The sequence below is a fragment of the Protopterus annectens genome, chromosome 11.part0, assembly GCF_019279795.1.
Source record: "Protopterus annectens isolate FY-2018-M chromosome 11.part0, PAN1.0, whole genome shotgun sequence".
Classification (NCBI taxonomy): Eukaryota; Metazoa; Chordata; order Ceratodontiformes; family Protopteridae; genus Protopterus; species Protopterus annectens.
This window is the reverse complement of record NC_056745.1, coordinates 10,070,606-10,091,838: the sequence shown is the minus strand read 5'-3', so window position 1 is coordinate 10,091,838 and position 21,233 is coordinate 10,070,606. Positions and strand designations below refer to the sequence as shown.

Sequence of the window (21,233 nt, the reverse complement as noted above, 5' to 3'; positions counted from 1 at the left end):
AACAAAGTGTAAAGACTTCTCATCTTCTCTTTCTTGATGATTTAAGATTGTATAGCTCATCAGATGAGGAACTGAAAGTACAACTGCAAGTTGTCAAAACTTTTTCAGATGATATAAGAATGTCATTTGGTCTTGATAAATGTGCAAAAGCAACCTTTAAAGAAGGAAAACTGCAGCACCAGGAAAACATCAGTTTGTGACAAGAATGTGATATAAAACAACTTGAGCAAGAGGGAGTGTATAAGTATTTGGGAACTGATGAAGGATCAACAATAAAACATGAACAAATGCGAATAAAACTTAGTAAGGAATACTTTAGAAGACTTAAATTAATCCTGAAAACAGCATTTGCATCTAGGAAAAAATCCAAGCTATAAACCAATTTGCTGTTGCTGTCCTAACTTACAGTTTTGGAGTGATTGTCTGGCCCCAAAACGTGTTGGATAGATTAGACAGGAAAATAAGAAGGATGCTTCATGCTCACCAAATTGAGTTATAAAAATCAGTGCATATCAAGATTATCTGTTCCCCATTCTGAAGGAGGGATGGGCCTCCTTGAAGTTGATTACATGTATAGATCTGCAATCATGGGACTCCACACATATCTGCTGACCTCATAAGACCCAAACATAGTGAAAGTTTTGCAACATGAGGAGAATAAATCTAAGATGACTTCTCTGCTTAATCTAGCAGAAACATAGCTGTATCAAGCAGGAATGGAAATCAAACCAGAAGTAGATAAAAATTGAGCAGCAACTGAATGTGCCAAAAAAAACAAAAGAAAGAATATAAGATGAAGGAGCAGATGAGAAGGCAACGAATGTGGAAAATGCATAAATATAGTTGCAAGTATAGAAAACTTATGGAAGAACCTCATGTTGATCAGGAACATAAGCAGGAATGGTTAAGGAGAGGTGAATTCAAACCAAGAGATGAAAGGTTAATATTGGTGGCCCAAGATAGTGGGCTACATGCATGTTGGTTTACCAAGTCCACTGAACATGTGGGAGACACAGACAAATGTAGGTTATGTAAAACCAAATTGGAAATAGTTGCACATCTCGTTGCTGGTTGTGACATACTAATAGCAGAAGGGCTGTATACTCAAAGGCATAATAATTTGGCAAGACTGTTGCACTGGAGATTGTTCAAACATTATGGTATTGAAGTGGCTGAAAAACACAGGAAACATGAGCCACAAAGCATCAGAAAAAATGGGAGGAATAACTGAAGAAGAAACTGAGGCATATCAAAGTTAAATGCTTAAAAAAGGCTGAAAACTCAGCAAAGAGCTGCTATTTCTGGAAGCTTTTTTTCACAGAATGTGTAACACATCAGCAGCAAACACATTTGTAAGAGGCGCTGCATGACAGTGAATTATGTGTTTACTGAGGCCTCTGAAAAATAGCTTCTCATCTCAGTTCTTCCATTCTAAGTGAATGGAACAGTAATGTGACACTACAGCTATGGGCACTAACATCTCAAATACACTGGACTTGCAGTGTATTATGGGCTAGATTTTTCTTTACAACAAAACTAATTCTCATCAGGATGTCTGCCCCCAGGAGGGCAGTCAGGGGTACAAATAGAATAAAATTAGTAGTGACTACTTCTGTCTGGTACATACAGGTTTGCAATGAGCTAAACTTAAGGAAAAGTTAAAAAATATATCTGTTTTAATTATTTTCCCATAGTGGTTCTTTAAGTTTACATCACATGGGATCACCCAATACTAGCAGGTCAAAAGATAGATGCTAGAAAACCAGATATAGTGGTAAGTAGCTTTGATCATTGAAATTGCCACACCCAGTGACTACAGTGTCTTGCATACAGAGAGACACAAAGTCATAAAATATCAGGATCTGCAGGCAGAAATGAGAGCAATGTGGGAGAAAGATACCCAGACAGTTCCAATAGTAGTAGGAGCAATGGGTCTTATAAAAAAGAGTCTACAGTCTTACTTAGATATGTTACCAATACATGTAACTACACATGAATTGCAGAAGGAGTCATTCCTGGGCACATTGCTGGTGCTGGGAAGTGTACTTTTGGCTGATATCAAAGATTAAAACAATACTAATTTCATGAACTTTAATCGTACTGACTTGGGAATGGGATCCATTCCCGTCATGGTATTAGAAACCCAAAAGACTTGGAGACGTTAAAAAAGAGTGAGCAATAGATGTTTATTTTTGCATATGCACATAAAAATATAAAGAAGTTATTACTGAAAGGTCTATTTATATGACATTCACAACGCTTTTACAAAATGCCATGCTCATTGTAAGCCACAAATCATTTGTTAATGTGCTAGTTTTGTAAGCCCATCATTACTTCCAGAGTACTTGATGCACATACAAGATGGATGACCAGAATAACCCCACACCCTAGGTAGAGTGGGGTGGGGAGCAAACTAGCAAATTAATGAACTGCATACAAAGTGTTCAAATTGTTTTTAAATTAAAAAGTGTCTTCCTTACAGCTGCCTTTGATTCTATTAAGTTAGGAAAACATAGGTAGTCCGTGCAAGACATGCTGCACACACTTAACACATATATAACAGTGCAAAAGTTGTAAGACGTACCCCACTCCCAACTAGATAAGTTGGAGCTAGTACAAATGTGTCATAGTAGATGAAGTCATGACTTCCTTCAGAGCTTACTTGCAGTAAATAACATTAGGAAGAAGTAGCAATATGAAGCAAAACATTGTCACTGAATAAACAGATGGCATTCCTCCTTAGGCATTTGCATGCAGTGCATAAAGGCCTGCTGTGCTGTTTACTAAATGTATTATATATTTAACTGTACATATATGATAAGTAAACATCCACATGTCCCTTTTTTCTTTCTGTAGCTGTAGAGGATATCAGTTACAAAAGAAGTCAAGCCCAAAGACTGATTGACAGGCTGAGGATTTTTGTGGGTACACAAACGTTATTCATGCCTGTGAAATCAGTATGTAGTATTAAGCAAAGCATGCTGTTTGAAAATAAAATGAAAATAGCTTTTTTCTTAAAGTAATTCAGATATGAGTAATAAAACATAATTGCACCAATTTTTAATATCAGTAACATTTCAAAGCTATACATATCATTACCATATTGCATAATATTTTCTTAGTATAAAATGTAGCACCATTTCATTCATATCTTTATTAGACTCTTAAGCACTGTCAGTAAAATATGAAATGATGTAACACCTAATTGTGATTGAAGTTATTGTCTCCATTTTATGTTTTTCACCTTCCCCCTCTCTTTGTTCTTTTAATTATGCATTATGTTGCATTTATTTTTTTTCTAAACTTCCATTTATGTTCCTTTTTACACAAGTGCAGAAATCTCAGGAGCAGCCTAACCACATTCTTCCAAGTCAGGGAATGACCACACTCATCCTTTGTGTCCCCAAGGATGTCTTCACAAGGTCAGGGTGATGGCTCCAGTCGTGTTGACACCATGACATACTACAACCTAGAAAGCCATGAAAGGAGTGAGATTTGAGACCCGGACAAGGATGTGCTGGAGTGGGCAATGGGGAGGTACAGTCAGCTCATGCATGACCTTCTTCAGTGGGTGCAAGACTTTTTGCCCCTTTTTGTCTCTGACCACCAAACTATCTAAAGTTCTGTGCACCCTCATCATCTGAGTCTTCTATGGCACAATTATCAAGCAGTGGAAACATTTGAGACTCTGATATCCAGAATATAAGTTTTGAGGAACAGTTGTTAAATGGTTAGCCTTGAGCTAGCAGAAGAGTTTGGACAGATCTTTCTAGAGTTTAATTCTGCTAACTCTGGGGATAGTATTATGCTATCAGCATGACTTGTATTGTTGATCCAGGTATTGGCCCCTAGGCTTTGTTTACAAGAGTGTTGTATAAAAGTGGTTCAGAAATTGATCCCTGTGGAACACCTAACTAATTTAAAAGATGTTGATAATGCAGTTGCTATGCAGATTCTGGCTGACCCATTTCCAGGTAACTGAGGAGTGATTCTATGGCTGGAAAATAAATACCGTAACGTTTATCCTCTCTCATGAATAGGTAGTCTGACAGAGTCCGATAGTGGTCTGAGACAGCTCTCTCTTCTACATTTATTCTTTTATCTTCCTGGAAATGAATACAAAAATTGTCTTCTTATGAATTTTGTTTTGATAAGCATTGTACATAGCACATTTCTGGGCTTTTTGATCTATTTTCGCAGTTATACCTGACCAAAATAAGGCATTACAATCTTTTTGTTTATACTTCACTTTTTAAGTGAGGCTTAAGTATTCTGACTGATGTGGCTCTTTCAGTTTAACAGCCTTGAACAACAAGCCTTATATATGACTCCCTATAGCACTCGTAATGCCTAGTGTCAACACACTGACAAATAGATTCAGAATGCAGAAGAGTGAATACTGAACATTGCTGTTTTCCTTAAAAACTATTTTAAAGGGGTGAAGCTCCCCTGCACCCCCAGTGTGGAGGGAGGGGGGTTCCGTACCCCCCCAAAGTTGTAAATACCAAACTCTGAGATTACCATACGCTGGAGAAAGGGTCTGAGAAATGGCCATCACAAACTTGGTATATTCAAGTCCAATTTTTGGCCATGCAGTGTCCATATTTTTAGACACTGAAGTAGGTCTTTGACATTTAAAATGGCTGCCCTTGTATACAATTTATTTAAATAAAAAATAGTTTTCTCTTTTTCTTCACAGCACATCGTTTTTGGCCAGTCTCAGAAAGCACTTCCCAAGGCATTTGCATGTCTGGATTTTCTGAAACTTTTGTTGCACCTCATTAATGTTCTTTTCAGTCAGAAGTGAGAGTGGAACTACCAAGGTGATTTCCAGTTAAGCACCCAGCAAAGCTTGTAGCTGTAGCAGACATGAATGACTTGGCATATCTGCTGTATGTGTCTGTTTTCCCGGCAAACATTTCACGTGTAAGTCATACTACTGCAAAAAAACTTGATCTGTGATGCCTTGGACATTTCTAAATGAGCATATATTTTCTGACAGTCTTACAAGACTCTGCATCCAAATGTGTCTAGTTTATCTTCTTGTAAAATTACTACAACTTTTCTGTTATGGTTTGCATCTTCTTACCTGTGATTAATGTACTCAGATTAAAATATTTCAGTGTGGGTGCTTCTGCAGTAATTGTTTTAGTACTTCAGATCTGTTTTATTACTATAAACTCCAGTAATGTAAGAAGAGATGTCCTATTATTCAGTGTTGCAGTATTCTACTAGTGGTTTTACCCTTCTTCCGATCAGATTGTCCGGCCAAGTTTCCAAAGATTTTCAGTCCCTCGTGGTGCGTCGGATGTCTGATGTGGAGGCAGGAATATGGGCCATAAAGGTGATGTCTGCACACACCAGCCCTCAAAACTTTTCAGCCGCCAGCTGTACACCAGGAATTCCTGCTAACTCGCAGATGTCGGATCTGAATCTAAACAAGCTAAGTACCCCGTTGGGAGATTCTTTCAGTCTTTTTTTGTATAGTTTATAATCTGTTCATGCACTTACTCTTACCGGACAACTGTGGTCACCAGATTCCCCATAAAGACATGATCAGTGTCTTTCTTGTTTGGATAGGGAACACAATTATACGATTATAAGAACTGCATCATCTCCAAATCATTCATCCCTAACACCCTTCGTCGCCATTTACAGGCTTTTAATTTGTACCGCGAGAATCAGCGTTTAAGACAGATTGGCTGCAATGCCCCATCTGAACTGCCAAGGAAAAGGGCCAAGTCCATGCAGCCTACTACTTCCACTGCAAATTCCTCTGCCGTTCCTCAGCCTGTAGCCATCATCATCTTGGTTGAGGACCTGGCATCCAGCACAGCAGATACAGTGGGTACCTTACAGAAGGCCACACAATCTAGAGCAGACGACATGTCCAGGGAGGACTTACCAGTGCCTGCTACAGACGCCGGGGGGAACCAGTGCCTTTGATGGGTGCTTCGGACTCGGCCTCTGCTATCCCACTGATTATCCCTAGGCCTACTGTCAGCCAGATGCCTGCTAGGCCTTCTAAAAAGAAACAAAAGACTAGACATCTTTCTTCAGTTCCTGATTCCTTACCTGATTGGCAGACCTTTAGCCAAAGTTTATATAATGCCTTCATGGCCCTTAGGCCTTCCACTGAAGCTGGTCCTGCTGTTCCACCTCTTCTAAGTCCCAGACCCTCCATCCCTGAAAGGACTGTGACTCAGCCAGCAGAGGAGGAGTTGCCTGACTCCTCGGAGGATTCCCTGTCCTACTCTTTCCAGATCTCATCCCCCCTGGGGTATATATCTCTTGAGGAAACCTCTGCAGAGCCTGATTCCCCAGTGGAAGACTTACCTTCAGTGACACTGTTAACTTGATGAGAGACCACTTCAAGTGGGAATGCTCAGACATGACTGAGCAACAGAAGAGATTTTATGATCTTATACAGATGGAGTCTCTTAACCCTTCACCTATTCCACCTGTTCAGCCTGCCTTTCTGGATGCATTTGCTGCTGCATCCACTAATTCAGATTCCCAACCACCTGTGCCTCACAGGGGTGGCTAGATTATACAGGGTCCCTGACTCAGACAAATTCTTGCTCAAGTGCCCTCCAGCAAACCCTGCCACTATCTCCATTTCCTCTGACAGGGCATGAAAGCTCCTTCCTATCACCACTGTTCTCCCTGAAGATAAGAACAGCAAGGCTATGGAGAGGTGGGGAAAGAATATTTACACTTCTGCCACCCTAGGTTTTAGGGCAACAAATTACTAGTCTCACATGGCTAAATACTCTCTGCTGGACAAAGCTTCCAAGGAGTTGAGTGACATCCCTCACTGTGCTGCTAAAGCATCCCTGTCTTCCTTGCTAGGGCTGATCTCTCAGGTGAACACGCACTCCCTTAGGTGTGGGTACGATGCAGCTGAAGCCTCAGCCAGGTCAGCTGCATCAGCATCCATGTTAAGGAGATTCTCCTGGCTGCGCCTGCAGCCCCTCCCTAATGGCTTCAGAGCCAAGCTCCTAGACGCCCCCCTGGACCACTCAGCCCTCTTTGGTGCTAATGTAGCTGACCTCTTTAAGTCTTTGCAACAAAAAGGGAAGGAACTGCGGGACCTCAAGCATCTCCTAGTCTCTCCTATCCCTAAGTTCTAGAGGAACTATTCGGCAAAGATTCAATTTATAAGAAAGACCTCCAGGCCTTCAGCCCCTACCAGGGCTAGAAGACCCCCCAGAAGACATTCCACTCAGCCTAGGACACCTCAGCCAGCTAGCCAGAGGCCTCCCTTTGCCTGCCACATCTCCACTCCCCCACCACCTCCATCCCTTCCTCTGTCCACCCGTCTCTCTCACTGTCTCCCTGTGTTGTCCCTCGTTTCATCAGACAAGTGGGTTTTCTCCATCCTGCAAGAGGGTTACTTCATGACTTGGCTCTCCCCTCCTCCAAGACTGGTCATGCCACAACCACCTGAATCCCAAATGCCCCTTCTCCATCAGGTCTTAAACAACCTGCTGCATCAAGGTAACATTGAATCAGTACTCCTTCTCAAGGGAAATGATACTATTCCAGAATATTTCTGGTCCCCAGGAAGGAAGGACCATGGAGGCCTATCTTAAACCTCTCCCACCTCAACCTGTTCTTAAAGGTCCCCTCCTTCAAGATGTACACCCTACCCATAGTCTTTCCCCTCATTCTTTCTTAGGCCTTCATGGCAACCCTGGACATAAAGGAGGCTATCTCCACATCTCCATAAAGCCGGCATTCAGGAAATATCTCAGATTCTTAGCAGGCTGTTCTCACTTTCAGTTCTGTGCCTTGTAATTGTCTTTTGCTGAAGAAGGTGTTCGAAAACGTACTTGTTTGGATTTTTTCAAGCGTTATTAAAGAGTTATTTCGCATTTTGGAATCATTACTGGTTATTTCAACTAACCTTGGATTCACATCTGTGGATTTACATCAAGGGATTTATATCTGTGGTTCTTTAGCCCTCATTTGGAGCTTCCAGAGTGAGCTTTGATTGTGTTTTTGGTAAAGTACTAAAAAATGTTAAGTTGCCTGATTTTAAGATTACCTTTTTATCATTATCGGTGTCCTTTAATTATAATGATTAATGAAATCATAGCAGTGGCAATTTTAGTAAAATCTGGGACATTTGCTGAAACATACTTTTTTCCATTTTAGGATAATTACCTTCATAGCCATAGCTAGAAGTGCCCAGACCAAATGTATACAAGTGAATTGATAGATTTAGGAATCAGAGCATTAGATATTAGAAGAGAATTGTATATTTATCCTTCCAAAGGGCATTAAAAAACTTTAATCCTTTCCTAATAAAGTTTTTTCATGTATAATACATGAAAAATACCATACATCACAAGATGGGTTGCAAACTGGCTGAGTGACAGAACCCACAGGGTCAGAGTTGCTGGCGCCATGTCAGACTCAAAGCCTGTCACAAGTGGTGTACCACAGGGCTCAGTCCTGGGCCCACTCTTGTTTGGCATCTACTTTTCCGAAGTACAAGCAAACACAGGAGGGTTATGGCTGACAAAGTTTGCAGATGACTGCAAACTGGGCGCCATAGTAGAAAACACATCTGACACAGATATCCTTCAGAAGGGTCTCACAGAAACGGATAACTGGTGCCAGAGCCATGGCCTAAAGTTAAATGCCAAAAATGCATAGTCATACCCTTCGGGAAAAACAAGGTTACCCCTAGCTACCAAATAGGTGGCAATCCACTGAGTACAGAAGAAGTTATCAGGGACCTGGGGACCCAGGTTGATAGTAGTCTGTCATTCGACACCCATGTAGCTAAAGTAGTTAGGAAGACCTTCTACATTGCCCACCTTATCATGAAGGGATTCTCATCTAGATCAAGGGAGGTCATAGTCTCCCTATACTCATCACTCATCAGACCAATGATTGAGTACAATGCCCCATTCGGAATGTATCTGACCCGACACTTGCAGCAGCTGGAGAGGCCACAAAAGTTCCTCACCAAAAGGATAAAGGGTCTCAAACATCTGTCCTATGCTGCCCGACTGAAAGAACTCCAGCTCTATTCAGTTGCTTACCGCTTGCTCAGAGGTGACCTTTGCCTAACATACAAGGCCATGTCAAACCCAGATTTGATGAATATGCTTCACCTCAAAAATCTAGATCCGTCAGAGCCACAAGGGCGGGAGACTTAAACCTCGACACGGCTATTAATAGGACGTGCTGGAGGGATAGATTCATCACCCAAAGACTCCCTATGCTGTGGAATAAAATCCCGGTATATGTGAGGCAGAGCACCTCGCTGGCCTTGTTCAAGAGAAATCTTGACCAATGGATGGGAGATCGCAGATATACCCCAGGGATTACCTCAGTGTCACTGCTCAACAGAGGCACAGCAAAATAATGGGTATAGTTCCCCATACTAAAGGGGTGGCGTAAGCCACAAAACTATGGGCTAGGCTTGTAAATGCCCTCGGGCAGATAGCCTAGTATGAACCTATGAACCTATGAACCTATAAAATATGAAAGCCTGCATCAGGTGTACAGTTGTACTTTTTGTTTTGTTTTGTTTTTTGGGAAAACGCTTTTTTGTCATGCTTTTCTATGACCATGCAACATTGGCTCATGCATGATGCCAATATTGTCCTGTCCACAGCTGGCACATGTAGTAAATTACATTATTCCATATGCTAACATAAAAAAACAATATTGGCAATTTCATTAATATATCTTTACCATCTTTACCATTTTTCTAAATTCCAGTTATACAATGTCAACACCAAATAACCTAAATCTATATGTCTCTTACATCTGTGTATTGTTTTTGTTTCAGATGTTGTTAATGATACTGTATTCATTGAACAAAGAGAAAATACAACCTCATTATATAGGGTTCCATTGTTCCCACCAAGTCAGAAATTTAACAAAGCAAAAACACCTTAGTAAGTATTTATAAGTTAGCAGTTCTTCCCTTTTTCATTGTCTCCTCATAGATTTGCTTTGTTCTAGACACTTTTGGACCTCTTTGATACACAACTCCTTTGTTTTAGGAACTGGGTATTCCGCTATGTTGTGAATCACCATTTTATGTATATGTGAGGCCCTGTTTTTGCTGTTGCTCCATAGTTAGCACTTTCAAGAATTTGTCCTGACATTCTAGCACTGTCAAACCCATTCTCCATCACATGGCCATTGAAGAGGCTATTTCCTTCTCTTCCTACAGGATCGGAGACTCTGTTTTAGTAGAGCAGGCTGTGATAGACACTGGATCTTCATTCACACACTTTGCATTACACCTGGTTTCACCTTTCCCTTGCTGGAAGTGAAGTGCGCTTGTAGAATACGTGCTGCTGTTGACATCATCGGTACTTTCACTCTTGTGTCGGGTCTGTCACCCACTCGTGAGCACGTGCCTGAGGCATAGTTTGCCCCCACCATGTGTCAACATTGGAGGCCTGTCCTCCATTTTGCATCCGCAAGAACACTGTTCCTCAAATCCTCCTATACAGGAGAGTCACAAGGGCTTGAGGGAGGCAAACAGGAATAACTATTCTTCCCCTGTCACTAGCATCCCTATAAATAACCCTTTCTTTGGAAAAAAATAACTTTGATACTTTATTGTAGTCTGACAGGTGAGATTTTTTTATAAATATATTTAAAAAAAGTAGGCAAACAAACTCTAAACTATAACAAAGTATGAAAGTACATTCCAGAGTCATTGTCAAAGTTTGTATGCAGAACAAATTACAACCCAGAACCTGAGAAAGTGATCAGACACCATCTCTGGTCTGTACTACTCTGAAGTTTTATCTTCTGCTTTGGTTGTTTATTTACATGATCTAGTCACTGACTGCCTCAAATGTTTTAATGTTCTTTGTTTCCTTTTTCTTGTTTTCTCAAAAATTAAATCTTGTCTGAGTCTCCAACGGAGTTGTCACTTTTCAGTCATGGAGGAAAAGCAGGAATATGGCAAGGAACTGAAAGCTGAATTACTGTGCTGTTTTTTGTTTACCTTTCTTGTACATGGAGCTCACACACCTTGTACTGTGTGCTCTCCATGGTATCAGAAGCGGTCATTGCTTTGACATTGATTTCTTTGATGTTGCTTGTTGATGATACAGTGGAGCTTATAGTGTACAGTGATGAAAGGCTAGTTCATCAGTGAGCTGGACGGGATGAAAAGGTAAAATAATAAATAAATTCATTGTGATTTAAAGAAATCACTTTCGATTTCATGGCTCCCAGTTATTTCGAAATAAACTCTGATATTTTCTGGCAAGTTTGGGGGATGTGAAAGGTTGTGTGGCACTTAAGAAATATGAATGATTATTAGTTAAATCTTGTGTTCATAGGAGTCACATGAGTGTTTGATGTAAGAATGTGACTGAAAACTGTATGGATTCATTTAACCCAGTGAAAAACAAGCCTGTAAGTAAATAATGCTATTTCCAGCATGTGCTTTTCTTACAAAATTTGGGTGTGCTATGTCATTTAAAGAGGAAGTGTAATCTTGGTTACATAGTTTTGTATGTGCAGTTGTTTTAACTGAGCAGTTTCATCCTGCCTTTGGCTCTGTACTTCCCATTTATATGTTTTCATGCTAGGAACCATTGAAAATCAGAAGGCAGAAGCATGCCTTTAAAACAAGGTAGACAAAATCATAAGTGCTGTACAAATACTAAACATGAGATCTGAAGTAGTTGACTTTATTTGGTCGTCAACCTGTGGGTATTCGGATCTGGATTGGGCCCGAGACGGCTGCTTCACCAGCTTCTGATCCAAGCTCCAAGCTCCTCTCCTTACCCATAATACCACTCCTTCTCCTTCCTTCCCTCAGATCTCGTTTGCCACTTTTCAAGCCAGCAGCATGGTCTCGAGCTCTGAGCATTTTTGGTAGAATTGTTTGGGTAAGTGTTAGCTTTTGGGCAAGTTAGTTTCTCTTTCTTTCCTGTATTCCTGCCTACACCTGCGTTCTACTTTTCTTTGGTGTTCGACACGGTGGAGAGGGTCCTCTCGAGTGGATCAAGGCCTCTGACTGTCTCCTCATCAGACTCCGCCCTGATCCACTCAGTTCTGGGTACGGCGCCGACCATCCTGTCCTCGCAGGGACAGCCCATGCCTGATGTGCCCCAGGGAGCGCCCATTAGAGAGCAAACCTCTGTTTGCGAGTCCCCCGCAGAGAGCCCCACTGAGGAGGTGCCTCGCAAACGCATGTGCAAAAGGAGGCACCTGGACTCCTCCCCAGAGTCCCTCACCAAATATACCGACTTGGAGGAAGGGGAAGGCTCCCCCAGATCACCCCCCCCCAATGATGTCTCATTTGGAGACATAATGTAACTCCTTCTCCAGAGGGGATGGTGGTCTGCCCCAAAGCCAACCTCAGATGAGTCTGTGTTCCTGGAGGCTTTTGACATAAGCCCATCTACCTCCTGTGTGTCCTCTCCCGCAGATCCATTAGTGGACCTCATCACAATGCGAGCATGGAAGGAACCGGACACCGTGGAGCCTATTCCAAAGCGTCCTGATAAAATTTTGAGTTCCCCCTCCGATAAGACCAGCTGGAGTAGGGGATCCCCGATAGACACTATGGTGGTGGCAGCTGCCACTAAGAAAGAACTGGCTCAGGAGAGTTCTACAGTTTATCCTCCGGACCGAGAGTCCAGGACGATGGACCATCTGGGTAAGTGGGTTTACACTTCAGCTACCTTTTCTATAAGGGTGCTGAATTGTTTGGCTTCCGTTATCTGACTGCAGCATGACCTGGTCAAGGAGGTGGCTGAGTTGCCCATGGAGTCTATGTTACCGGTAAATAAGCAAGCATTCTCTGTGCAGATGGCCACTCTCAAAGCGTTTTGATCGTGTCCATATGCCTCCTTTCGCATGCTACCAAAGGAGCTGCAAGGGCTGCCGATTCCGGCGTTGCTATAAAGCGTCACACCTGGCTCTGGCAATGTCAGTTTATGGAACCCTTCAAGGCATCGTTTGCTAATGCCCCTTATGATGTTTTTTCTCTATTTGGGAAGACCGTATGTGAGACACTGGTCCAGAGTGAGAAGGACGGGAAGACGCTGTCTGCCATGGTGATCTGCTTCTCTGTCCCTCAAACATCCTTCTCAAGGAATCAGCGAGGGCAAAAGAAGATGTGGTTCCGAAAGTCTCAGTACTCCAGGGACACTCAGGACTCATCATCCCCCAGAGGTAGAGGGGGTTACGATAGACGCCAGCCCAAAGGTAGAGGGGGTCTGAGGAATTTTGGGTCGCAAGAATCTTTCTTGGACAGGTCCACGCAGCAGCCCTGAGTGATTGCCTGACTGCTCATCTCTGAAGGCAGTCGGGGGTCGTCTTTCATTGCACCTAATGCCGTGGGAGTCTGTGTCAACAGACTGTTGGGGGCTACAAATCATATCCAGAGGATATTCCATTCCTTTCATGCTACCACCTATTCCCCCAAAACACCTCCCAGATGTTCCACCCATGCAAAGGAAGGTTGCAGCAGTCGAAATAGAAAAGCTGCTAAAAAAGTGAGTCATTCAACCCCCCCCAGATCAATCCAGATCAGGCATTTATTCCAGGTTCTTTTTAGTGCCAAAAAAGATGGGGGACCTAAGACCTATCCTGGATCTTTCCACCTTGAATCTGAATGTTGCCAAAGAAAAGTTCCGGATGGTCACTCTGCAATCCATCCTGCCCTATCTGTAGGAGAACAACTGGATGTGCTCAATAGACCTCCAGGACACGTGCTATCATGTAAAGATGCACAGACATTCCAGGAGGTTTCTCCACTTCCAGTTAGGAGACAATCCTTATCACTTCTGAGCCCTCCCCTTTGGTCTTACCACAGCCCCCAGAGTGCTCACCAAGGTCATGGCAGTTGTAGTGGCTCACCTAAGACATCAGGGTATACAGGTCTTCCTATACCTGGATGATTGGCTCCTTACTGCCCCCACCAAGCATCTACTTTGTCAAGCCAGAGACTATTTCTTGAGGCTAACCAGTCACTTGGGGATCACAGCCAACACAAAGAAATCATCTCTGAACCCGGTTCAAATTCTAGAATTCATCAGAGCAAGATTAGACACCATCCAGATGGAGATCTTCCTCACCCCGGAGAGAGTTCAGAGCTTATGTCTCCATGCATCTCTTATTATTCAGCCTCATCTCCCCTCTGCAGAGGTGGTATTGCGAGCTCTTTTTTCTATGGCAGCCACCATTATGATTCTTCCCTGTGCACGTCTTCGCATACGGGTACTTCAGTGGGCATTAGCAGTCCAATGGTCCCTTAGATGTGCCATTAGCTCATCCGATACAGATAAGCAGGGCTTGGAGGGAATCTCACCTCTGGTGGATGCACTATGACATGGTCGAGGGAACCCCTGTATTACAACCCCTCCCCAAGCCACGATAACCATAGATGCCTCCCAGCTAGGGTGGGGGGACATTGTTCGGGAAGGACAGTCCAAGGCACATGGTCCCTGAACGAGACCAAGTTGCATATCAGTGTTCTAGAGATGAGGGCGGTCCTTTTAGCATCGCAGGCCCTTCATGCCTTTCTCCCTCTGGGAACTATTGCAATACAGTCAGACAACATGTCGGTAGTCTAGTACACCAACAAGCAGGGAGGAACCAGATCTTACCCCCTTTGTCGCAAGGCCATGAGAGTGTGGGAATGGGCGATTTCCACCATCCAATTTCTGGTAGCAACGCACATTCTGGGATGGTCCAACATACTAGCGGACAAGCTGAGCAGGACTATTCTGATGCCTTATGAGTGGTCTGTGAATCCTTCTGTAGTGGAGCAGATCTTCCTAGAGTGGGGTCTGCTGTGCTGTGATCTCTTCGCATCTCCTTCCAATGCGAAGTGCAGCGAGTTCTTCGCTCTGATCCCTCTGCAGGGGAAAACCCCCAGGGATGCTCTAGTCCATGTTTGGCCTCCCAGTCTTCTCTATGGTTACTTTCTGTTACCTCTTATACCAAAATTTCTTCAGAAAGCCTGCAGGGTGGTGAGCACAGTGATCCTCATTGCCCCATTCTGGCCTTGACAAGTCTGGTTTCCTTTCCTTTGGTCTCATCTTCTAGCTCTGCCCTGGATTTTGGATCCAATACTGGATCTCATCTCTCACCCCTCAAAGATTCCTCACCCAAACCTGGTCAGTCTGAAGCTCACTGCCCGGCTCCTCCAGTTCCATTGGTAGCTAGGACTCCCGATTTATCCTCACCAGTCAAGACTCTTCTGCTGGCGGCTCACAAATCATCCACCAGGAAACTTTACCATAGCAAATGGAAATGTTTCTCTATTTAGGCCTCTCAAAGAGACTTGGATCCTTTCACAGCTCCAGTCCTGGCGGTATTGGAGTTTTTGGCAAGTAGAGTTCATCAGGACGCTAGCTCTTCTAAGATAAAAGTTCAACTGGCTGCCATTTCCAACTTTCATATTGGGGAAATATGGTTTTGTTAGCCTCTTCTAGAATGTGCAAATCCTTTATTAAGGGTACTTTTCTTTTAGGGTCCCCGGTGAAGGATCCTACTCCTCCTTGGGACCTCACATTTGTCTTACAGGCTCTGGTTTCTTCACCTTTCCAGCCCACAGCATTTGTGGACCATCAATTTTTATCATGGAAAACGGCCTTCCTAGTGGCTATCGCCTCGGCTATGAAGGTATCAGAACTTCAAGCATTATCTATCAAAGCTCCATATATGATCTTCCATATGGATAGCGTGTTTCTCTGTACCAGTCCTTCTTTTCTTCCAAAGGTTGCTTCTGAAAACAGTATTCACCAGATGATTAACCTTCCTGTTTTTTTCAAATTTTCAGAACGGGGTGAGTATAAGTTTCATTTGTTGGATGTAGACAGGCAATTGAGGTTCTACCTGCACAGAACTAAGGCTTTTCGCAAGTCCGATCAGTTATTTGTTTCATATGCTAAACCCTTTCTAGGCAAACCAATGTCCAAAGTGACTATTGCTCAATGGATTTCTCAGTGTATCCTTAAGGTGTACTTAGACAAAGACATTTCTCCTTCAGGTCAAGTGAAAGCAAATCCCAACAGGTCCATGACTACTTCTGCAGCTTCCATGTTAAGGAGATTCTCCTGGATGCACCTGCAGCCCACCCGGATGACTTCAGAGCCAAGCTCCTAGATGCCCCCCTGGACCACTCAGCCCTCTTTGGTGCTAAAGTGGCTGACCTCTTTAAGTCTTTGCAACAAAAAGGGAAGGAACTACGGGACCTCAAGCATCTCCTAGTCTCTCCTATCCCTAAGTTCCAGAGGAACTATCTGGCAAAGACTCAAATTATAAGAAAGACCTCCAGGCCTTCAGCCCCTACCAGGGCTAGAAGACCCCCCAGAAGACAGTCCACTCAGCCTAAGACACCTCAGTCGGCTAGCCAGAGGCCTCCATTTCCTGACAGGGCAGGCAGTGTCTGTCTGCCTGCCACATCTCCGCTCCCCCACCACCTCCATCCCTTCCTCTGTCCACCCACCTTTCTCACTGTCTCCCTGCATTGTCCCTAGTCTCATCAGACAAGTGGGTTTTGTCCATCCTGCAGGAGGGTTACTTCATGACTTGGCTCTCCCCTGTTCCAAGACTGGTCATGCCACAACCACCTGAATCCCAAATGCCCCTTCTCCATCAGGTCTTAAACAACCTGCTGCATCAAGGTAACATCGGATCAGTACTCTTTCTCAAGGGAAAGGATTCTATTCCAGAATATTTCTGGTCCCCACGAAGGAAGGACCATGGAGGCCTATCTTAAACCTCTCCCACCTCAACCTGTTCTTAAAGGTTCCCTCCTTCAGGATATACACCCTACCCACAGTCTTTCCCCTTCATTCTTTCTTAGGCCTTCATGGCAACCCTGAACATAAAGGAGGCTATCTCCACATCCCCATAAAGCCTGCATTCAGGAAATATCTCAGATTCTTAGCAGGCTGTTCTCACTTTCAGTTCTGTGCCTTGCCTTTTGGGCTCTCCACTGCCCCAACGGTATTCACAAAATGCCTGGCTCCAGTGATTGCCTACTGCAGGACCAAGGGAATACAAATATTCCCCTACCTAGACGACCTCTTAGTTCAGGCAGCAGACAGAGAAACCCTCTTTCATCACATGAAAGACCTCCTGCTCCTGCTTTCATCTCTGGGGTTCCTGATAAATTTTTCACTCAGTCTGGCACAGGACATTGTCTTCTTGGGATGCAGAATCTGGACAAACATCATGATGGCCTCTCTTTCAGGGGAAAAGGTGATGTCTCTTTCCCACCACCTTCTCTTTGCCCTTCATTCCTCAGCATTGTCTGCGAGACAATTCCTGAGACTACTGGGGTACATGGCAGCCACTATCGCCATGCTACCCCTAGTGAGGTTTATGAGGAAATTTCAATGGTACCTTCGCTCAGTGTGGACCCAGCACTCCCACCCCCTCGAGTTCAGGGTCCTACTCCTCCCCTGTCTCCGCCAAGAATTGAAATGGTGGCTAGCTTAGGTAGCCCAGAATTTGAGACTACTCCTACAAATGCCTCCCCTCTCCCAGACCATGAACACGGATGCCTCAGATCTGGGCTGGGGGGAACTCTGGCTCCAAGGATAGTGCGTGGTTTGTGGACATACAAACACAAACAAGTGCACATAAATGTCAGGGAAATGAGAGCAATTCTCCTCGCCCTGCAGGCCTTCCAACCTTCCCTCCAGCAGGGCCTCCTAAAGATCTTCACAGACAACACTACAGTCTTGTGGTACCTCAACAAGCAGGGACGGACCAAGTCCTACCTCCTATGCAGACTAATACTAGAGGTGTGGGAGCTGGCTACCTCTCATGGAATCACCCTCCAGGCAGCCTACATCCCTTCCCAGCACAACTCATAGACAGATTCACTAAGCAGAACCAAATCAGACAGTCATGAATGGATGCTGTCAAGAGATGTGTTTCTAAATGTGGTCCACAGGTGGGGTGTCCCACAGATATACCTGTTCGCCTCTTCCACAAACAGGCAACTCCAGAGCCACTGCTCCAGGACACACGACCCAAAGGCATTACAGACACCTTCTCAATGTCATGGAAGAGGAGATCCCTGTATGCATCCCCTTTCCCATTAATTCAAAGAGTTCTACTGAAATTTCAGCAGGACTCAACAAAAATCTTGCTGGTGACTCCCTACTGGCCAAGGCAATACTGGTTCCCTATACTTCTTCATCTGCCAAGGGCAATCACCACAAGTTACCCCCCTCAGTGGACCTACTCACACAGCACAAGCGGACACAGATACACCCACAGTGGCAGTCTCTGCACCTCACCCTGTGGCAGATAGGATTCTGATCCCCTTCAGACACCTGTAAAATGAGGACGTGCTTTCAGTCCTGCAGGAGGCCAGGAAACCCAACACAAGAAAATCCTATATCTCCAAATGAAAAGGTTTTCTATCTGGTGTCATAAAAGACAGATGGATCCGCTGGACAGCGATATTCCCCTGATTCTGTCTTACCTGTGTGAACTCTTACAGTCAGGTTTGTCCTACTCCTCTCTAAAGGCACACCTGTCTGACATCTCTGCCTGCCTGCCTGCCTGCCTGTGGACCCTCCGCTGGCATCCAGATTTCCAGCCAAACTTTTCCTCAAGGGTGTTCTGCACCTAAGACTGCCCAGGAAACCACCCCCCCCGGATCTTAATTATATGTTAGAAAAACTCATTCTGGCACCCTTTGAACCAGCTGACAAGACCCTCATAAAGTTTTGAGTGGTCTCTGAATATTTCTGTAGTGGAGCAGATCTTCCTAGAGTGAGGTGCTGCGATCTCTTTGCATCTCCTTCCAAAGCAAAGTGCAGTGAGTTCTGCGCTCTGATCCCCCCACAGTGGGAAACCCCCAGGGACGCTCTAGTCCATGTTTGGTCGCCTAATCTTCTCTTTGCTTACCTCCTGTTACCTCTCGTACCGTAATTTCTTCAGAAGGCCTGCAGGGTGGGGAGCACAGTGATCCTCATTGCCCCATTCTGGCCTTGACAAGTCTGGTTTCCTTTCCTTTGGTCTCATCTTCTAGCTCCGCCCTGGATCTTGGATCCAATACTGGATCTTATCTCTCACTCCTCAAAGATTCCTCACCCAAACCTGGTCAGTCTGAAGCTCACTGCCCGGCTCCTCCAGTTCCATTGGTAGCTAGGACTCCCGGTTTATCCTCACCGGTCAAGACTATTCTGCTGGCGGCTCACAAATCGTCCACCAGGAAACTTTACATAGCAAATGGAAATGTTTCTCTATTTGGGCCTCTCAAAGAGACTTGGATCCTTTCACAGCTTCGGTCCCGGCGGTATTGGAGTTTTTGGTAAGTAGAGTTCATCAGGACGCTAGCTCTTCTAAGATAAAAGTTCAACTGGCTGCCATTTCCAACTTTCATATTGGGGAAATATGGTTTTGTTAGCCTCTTCTAGAATGTGCAAATCCTTTATTAAGTATACTTTTCTTTTAAGGTCCCCGGTGAAGGATCCTACTCCTCCTTGGGACCTCAGATTTGTCTTACAGGCTCTGGTTTCTTCACCTTTCGAGCCCGCAGCATCTGTGGACCATCAATTTTTATCATGGAAAACGGCCTTGCTAGTGGATATTGCCTTGTTTGTGAGGATATCAGAACTTCAAGCATTATCTATCAAAGCTCCATATATGATCTTCCATATGGATAGGGTGTTTCTCCGTACCAATCCTTCCTTTCTTGCAAAGGTTGCTTCTGAAAACAATATTAAACAGATGACTAACCTTCCTGCTTTTTTTTCCAAATTTTCAGAACAGGGGTGAATATAAGTTACATTTGCTGGATGTACACAGGCAATTGAGGTTCTACCTGCAGAGAACTAAGGCTTTTCGCAAGTCTGATCAGTTATTTGTTTCATATGCTCAACCCTTTCTAGGCAAACCAATGTCCAAAGTGACTATTGCTCGATGGATTTCTCAGTGTATCCTTAAGGTGTACTCAGACAAAGGCATTTCTCCTTTGGGTCAAGTGAAAGCACATTCCATCAGGTCCATGACTACTTCTGAAGCTTTTTGGTCCAGGGTGTCTCCAGATGATATTTGTTCTGCGGCTACTTGGCCCTTATCTCGCACCTTTATTTCACATTACAAACTTAACATGTTATCGAGAGGTAGAGCATCCTTTGGCTCCACTGTGCTCCGGAATATCCTTCCATGAGGGCCACCCAGATGTTTGATAGCTGGGGACTCTGTCCCACAGGTTGATGACCAAATGAAGTCAACTACTTCAGATGAACAAGTTATATACTCATCATAACATTCCATCTGAGTAGTTGTACTTCATTTGTCTTCAACCGACCCTCACTCCTTCCCCCTGACCTTATCTGTATTTTTGTTACTCTAGTATGCAGTAGAAGGCACCTCTGCGGTTCTCCTGTTTATGTTTGTTAGGTTGGTGAATGACCTGTTGTTGTAAGGTCTTATTGGGTTGCGCTTGTGTTAGGGTGCAGAAAACTCAATCTGGGGAAAGGAAGGAGATGGAGGGGTATTGTGGGTAAACGGAGTAGCTTGGAGCTCTGATCAGAAGCTGGTGAAGCGGCCATCTTGGATCCAGTCTGGATCCGAATACCCACAGGTTGAAGACAAATGAAGTACAACTACTCAGATGAAAGTTATGGTGAGTACATAACTTCTTTTTAATTTTGATTAGGAAACAAAGGAGTAATTCAGGTTACAAATGTTGTTTCCTGCAGTAGAGATTGATAGTTCTGATCGTAAGGAAGGTTTGTAGTCTAGTTTGAGGTCTAGTTAATGTATTTTAATTTTTTTTAGCAGGAAATGAGTGTAAAATTGAAGTCAGAGGTGACGCAATGGATACGGCTATCTTTTTCTAAGGTGTGTTTAGATTAGCTACATGACCAGTGCTGGGGTTCACTGATTGTTTTACTTTACACATATGCTGGGTTCTTTGCTAGGGGAGGGCACATGTCAAAAGCGTATTAGGGATATAATGTTTTATGCTCTATATACAATAGTGCTTGTATTAGGAAATTATTTTCTTGGTGAAGGCGCCCAGTGCTGCATTGTAATTATTTGTATGCCAGCTTCGATTATCTTGGCTCCCTACTAACTCCAGAGTTGGGTAATCTATAGAGAAGCATAGGATAGGTCGGCAGATAATCACTTGGCAAAATTAATCTCCATGTTTTTGTCTTCATATCCTATTAAACCATCAGCTTCTCTCTCCATTGATTACAAGAATATCCTTAGGCCTTTTGCAGTCATTTTTCATTTTGGTTATT

At 43.8% G+C, this 21,233-nt stretch overlaps 1 protein-coding gene across 5 annotated transcripts in view; it reads left to right on the top strand.

Moving 5' to 3' along the window:
• The window catches only part of LOC122815117 (gastrula zinc finger protein XlCGF52.1-like), a 162,780-nt gene that overhangs the window by 131,237 nt on the left and 10,310 nt on the right, over positions 1–21,233 (top strand). Inside the window, exon 4 of one of the 5 annotated variants that reach the window (XM_044087366.1) lies at positions 3,332–8,015. The exons of the other annotated variants lie outside the window; for them this stretch is intronic. Coding sequence (XP_043943301.1) covers positions 3,332–3,432 — 101 coding nt within the window. The 3' untranslated portion in view covers positions 3,433–8,015. Of the gene's footprint in view, positions 1–3,331; positions 8,016–21,233 lie in introns of those variants that run through there. 5 annotated transcript variants of the gene reach the window in all.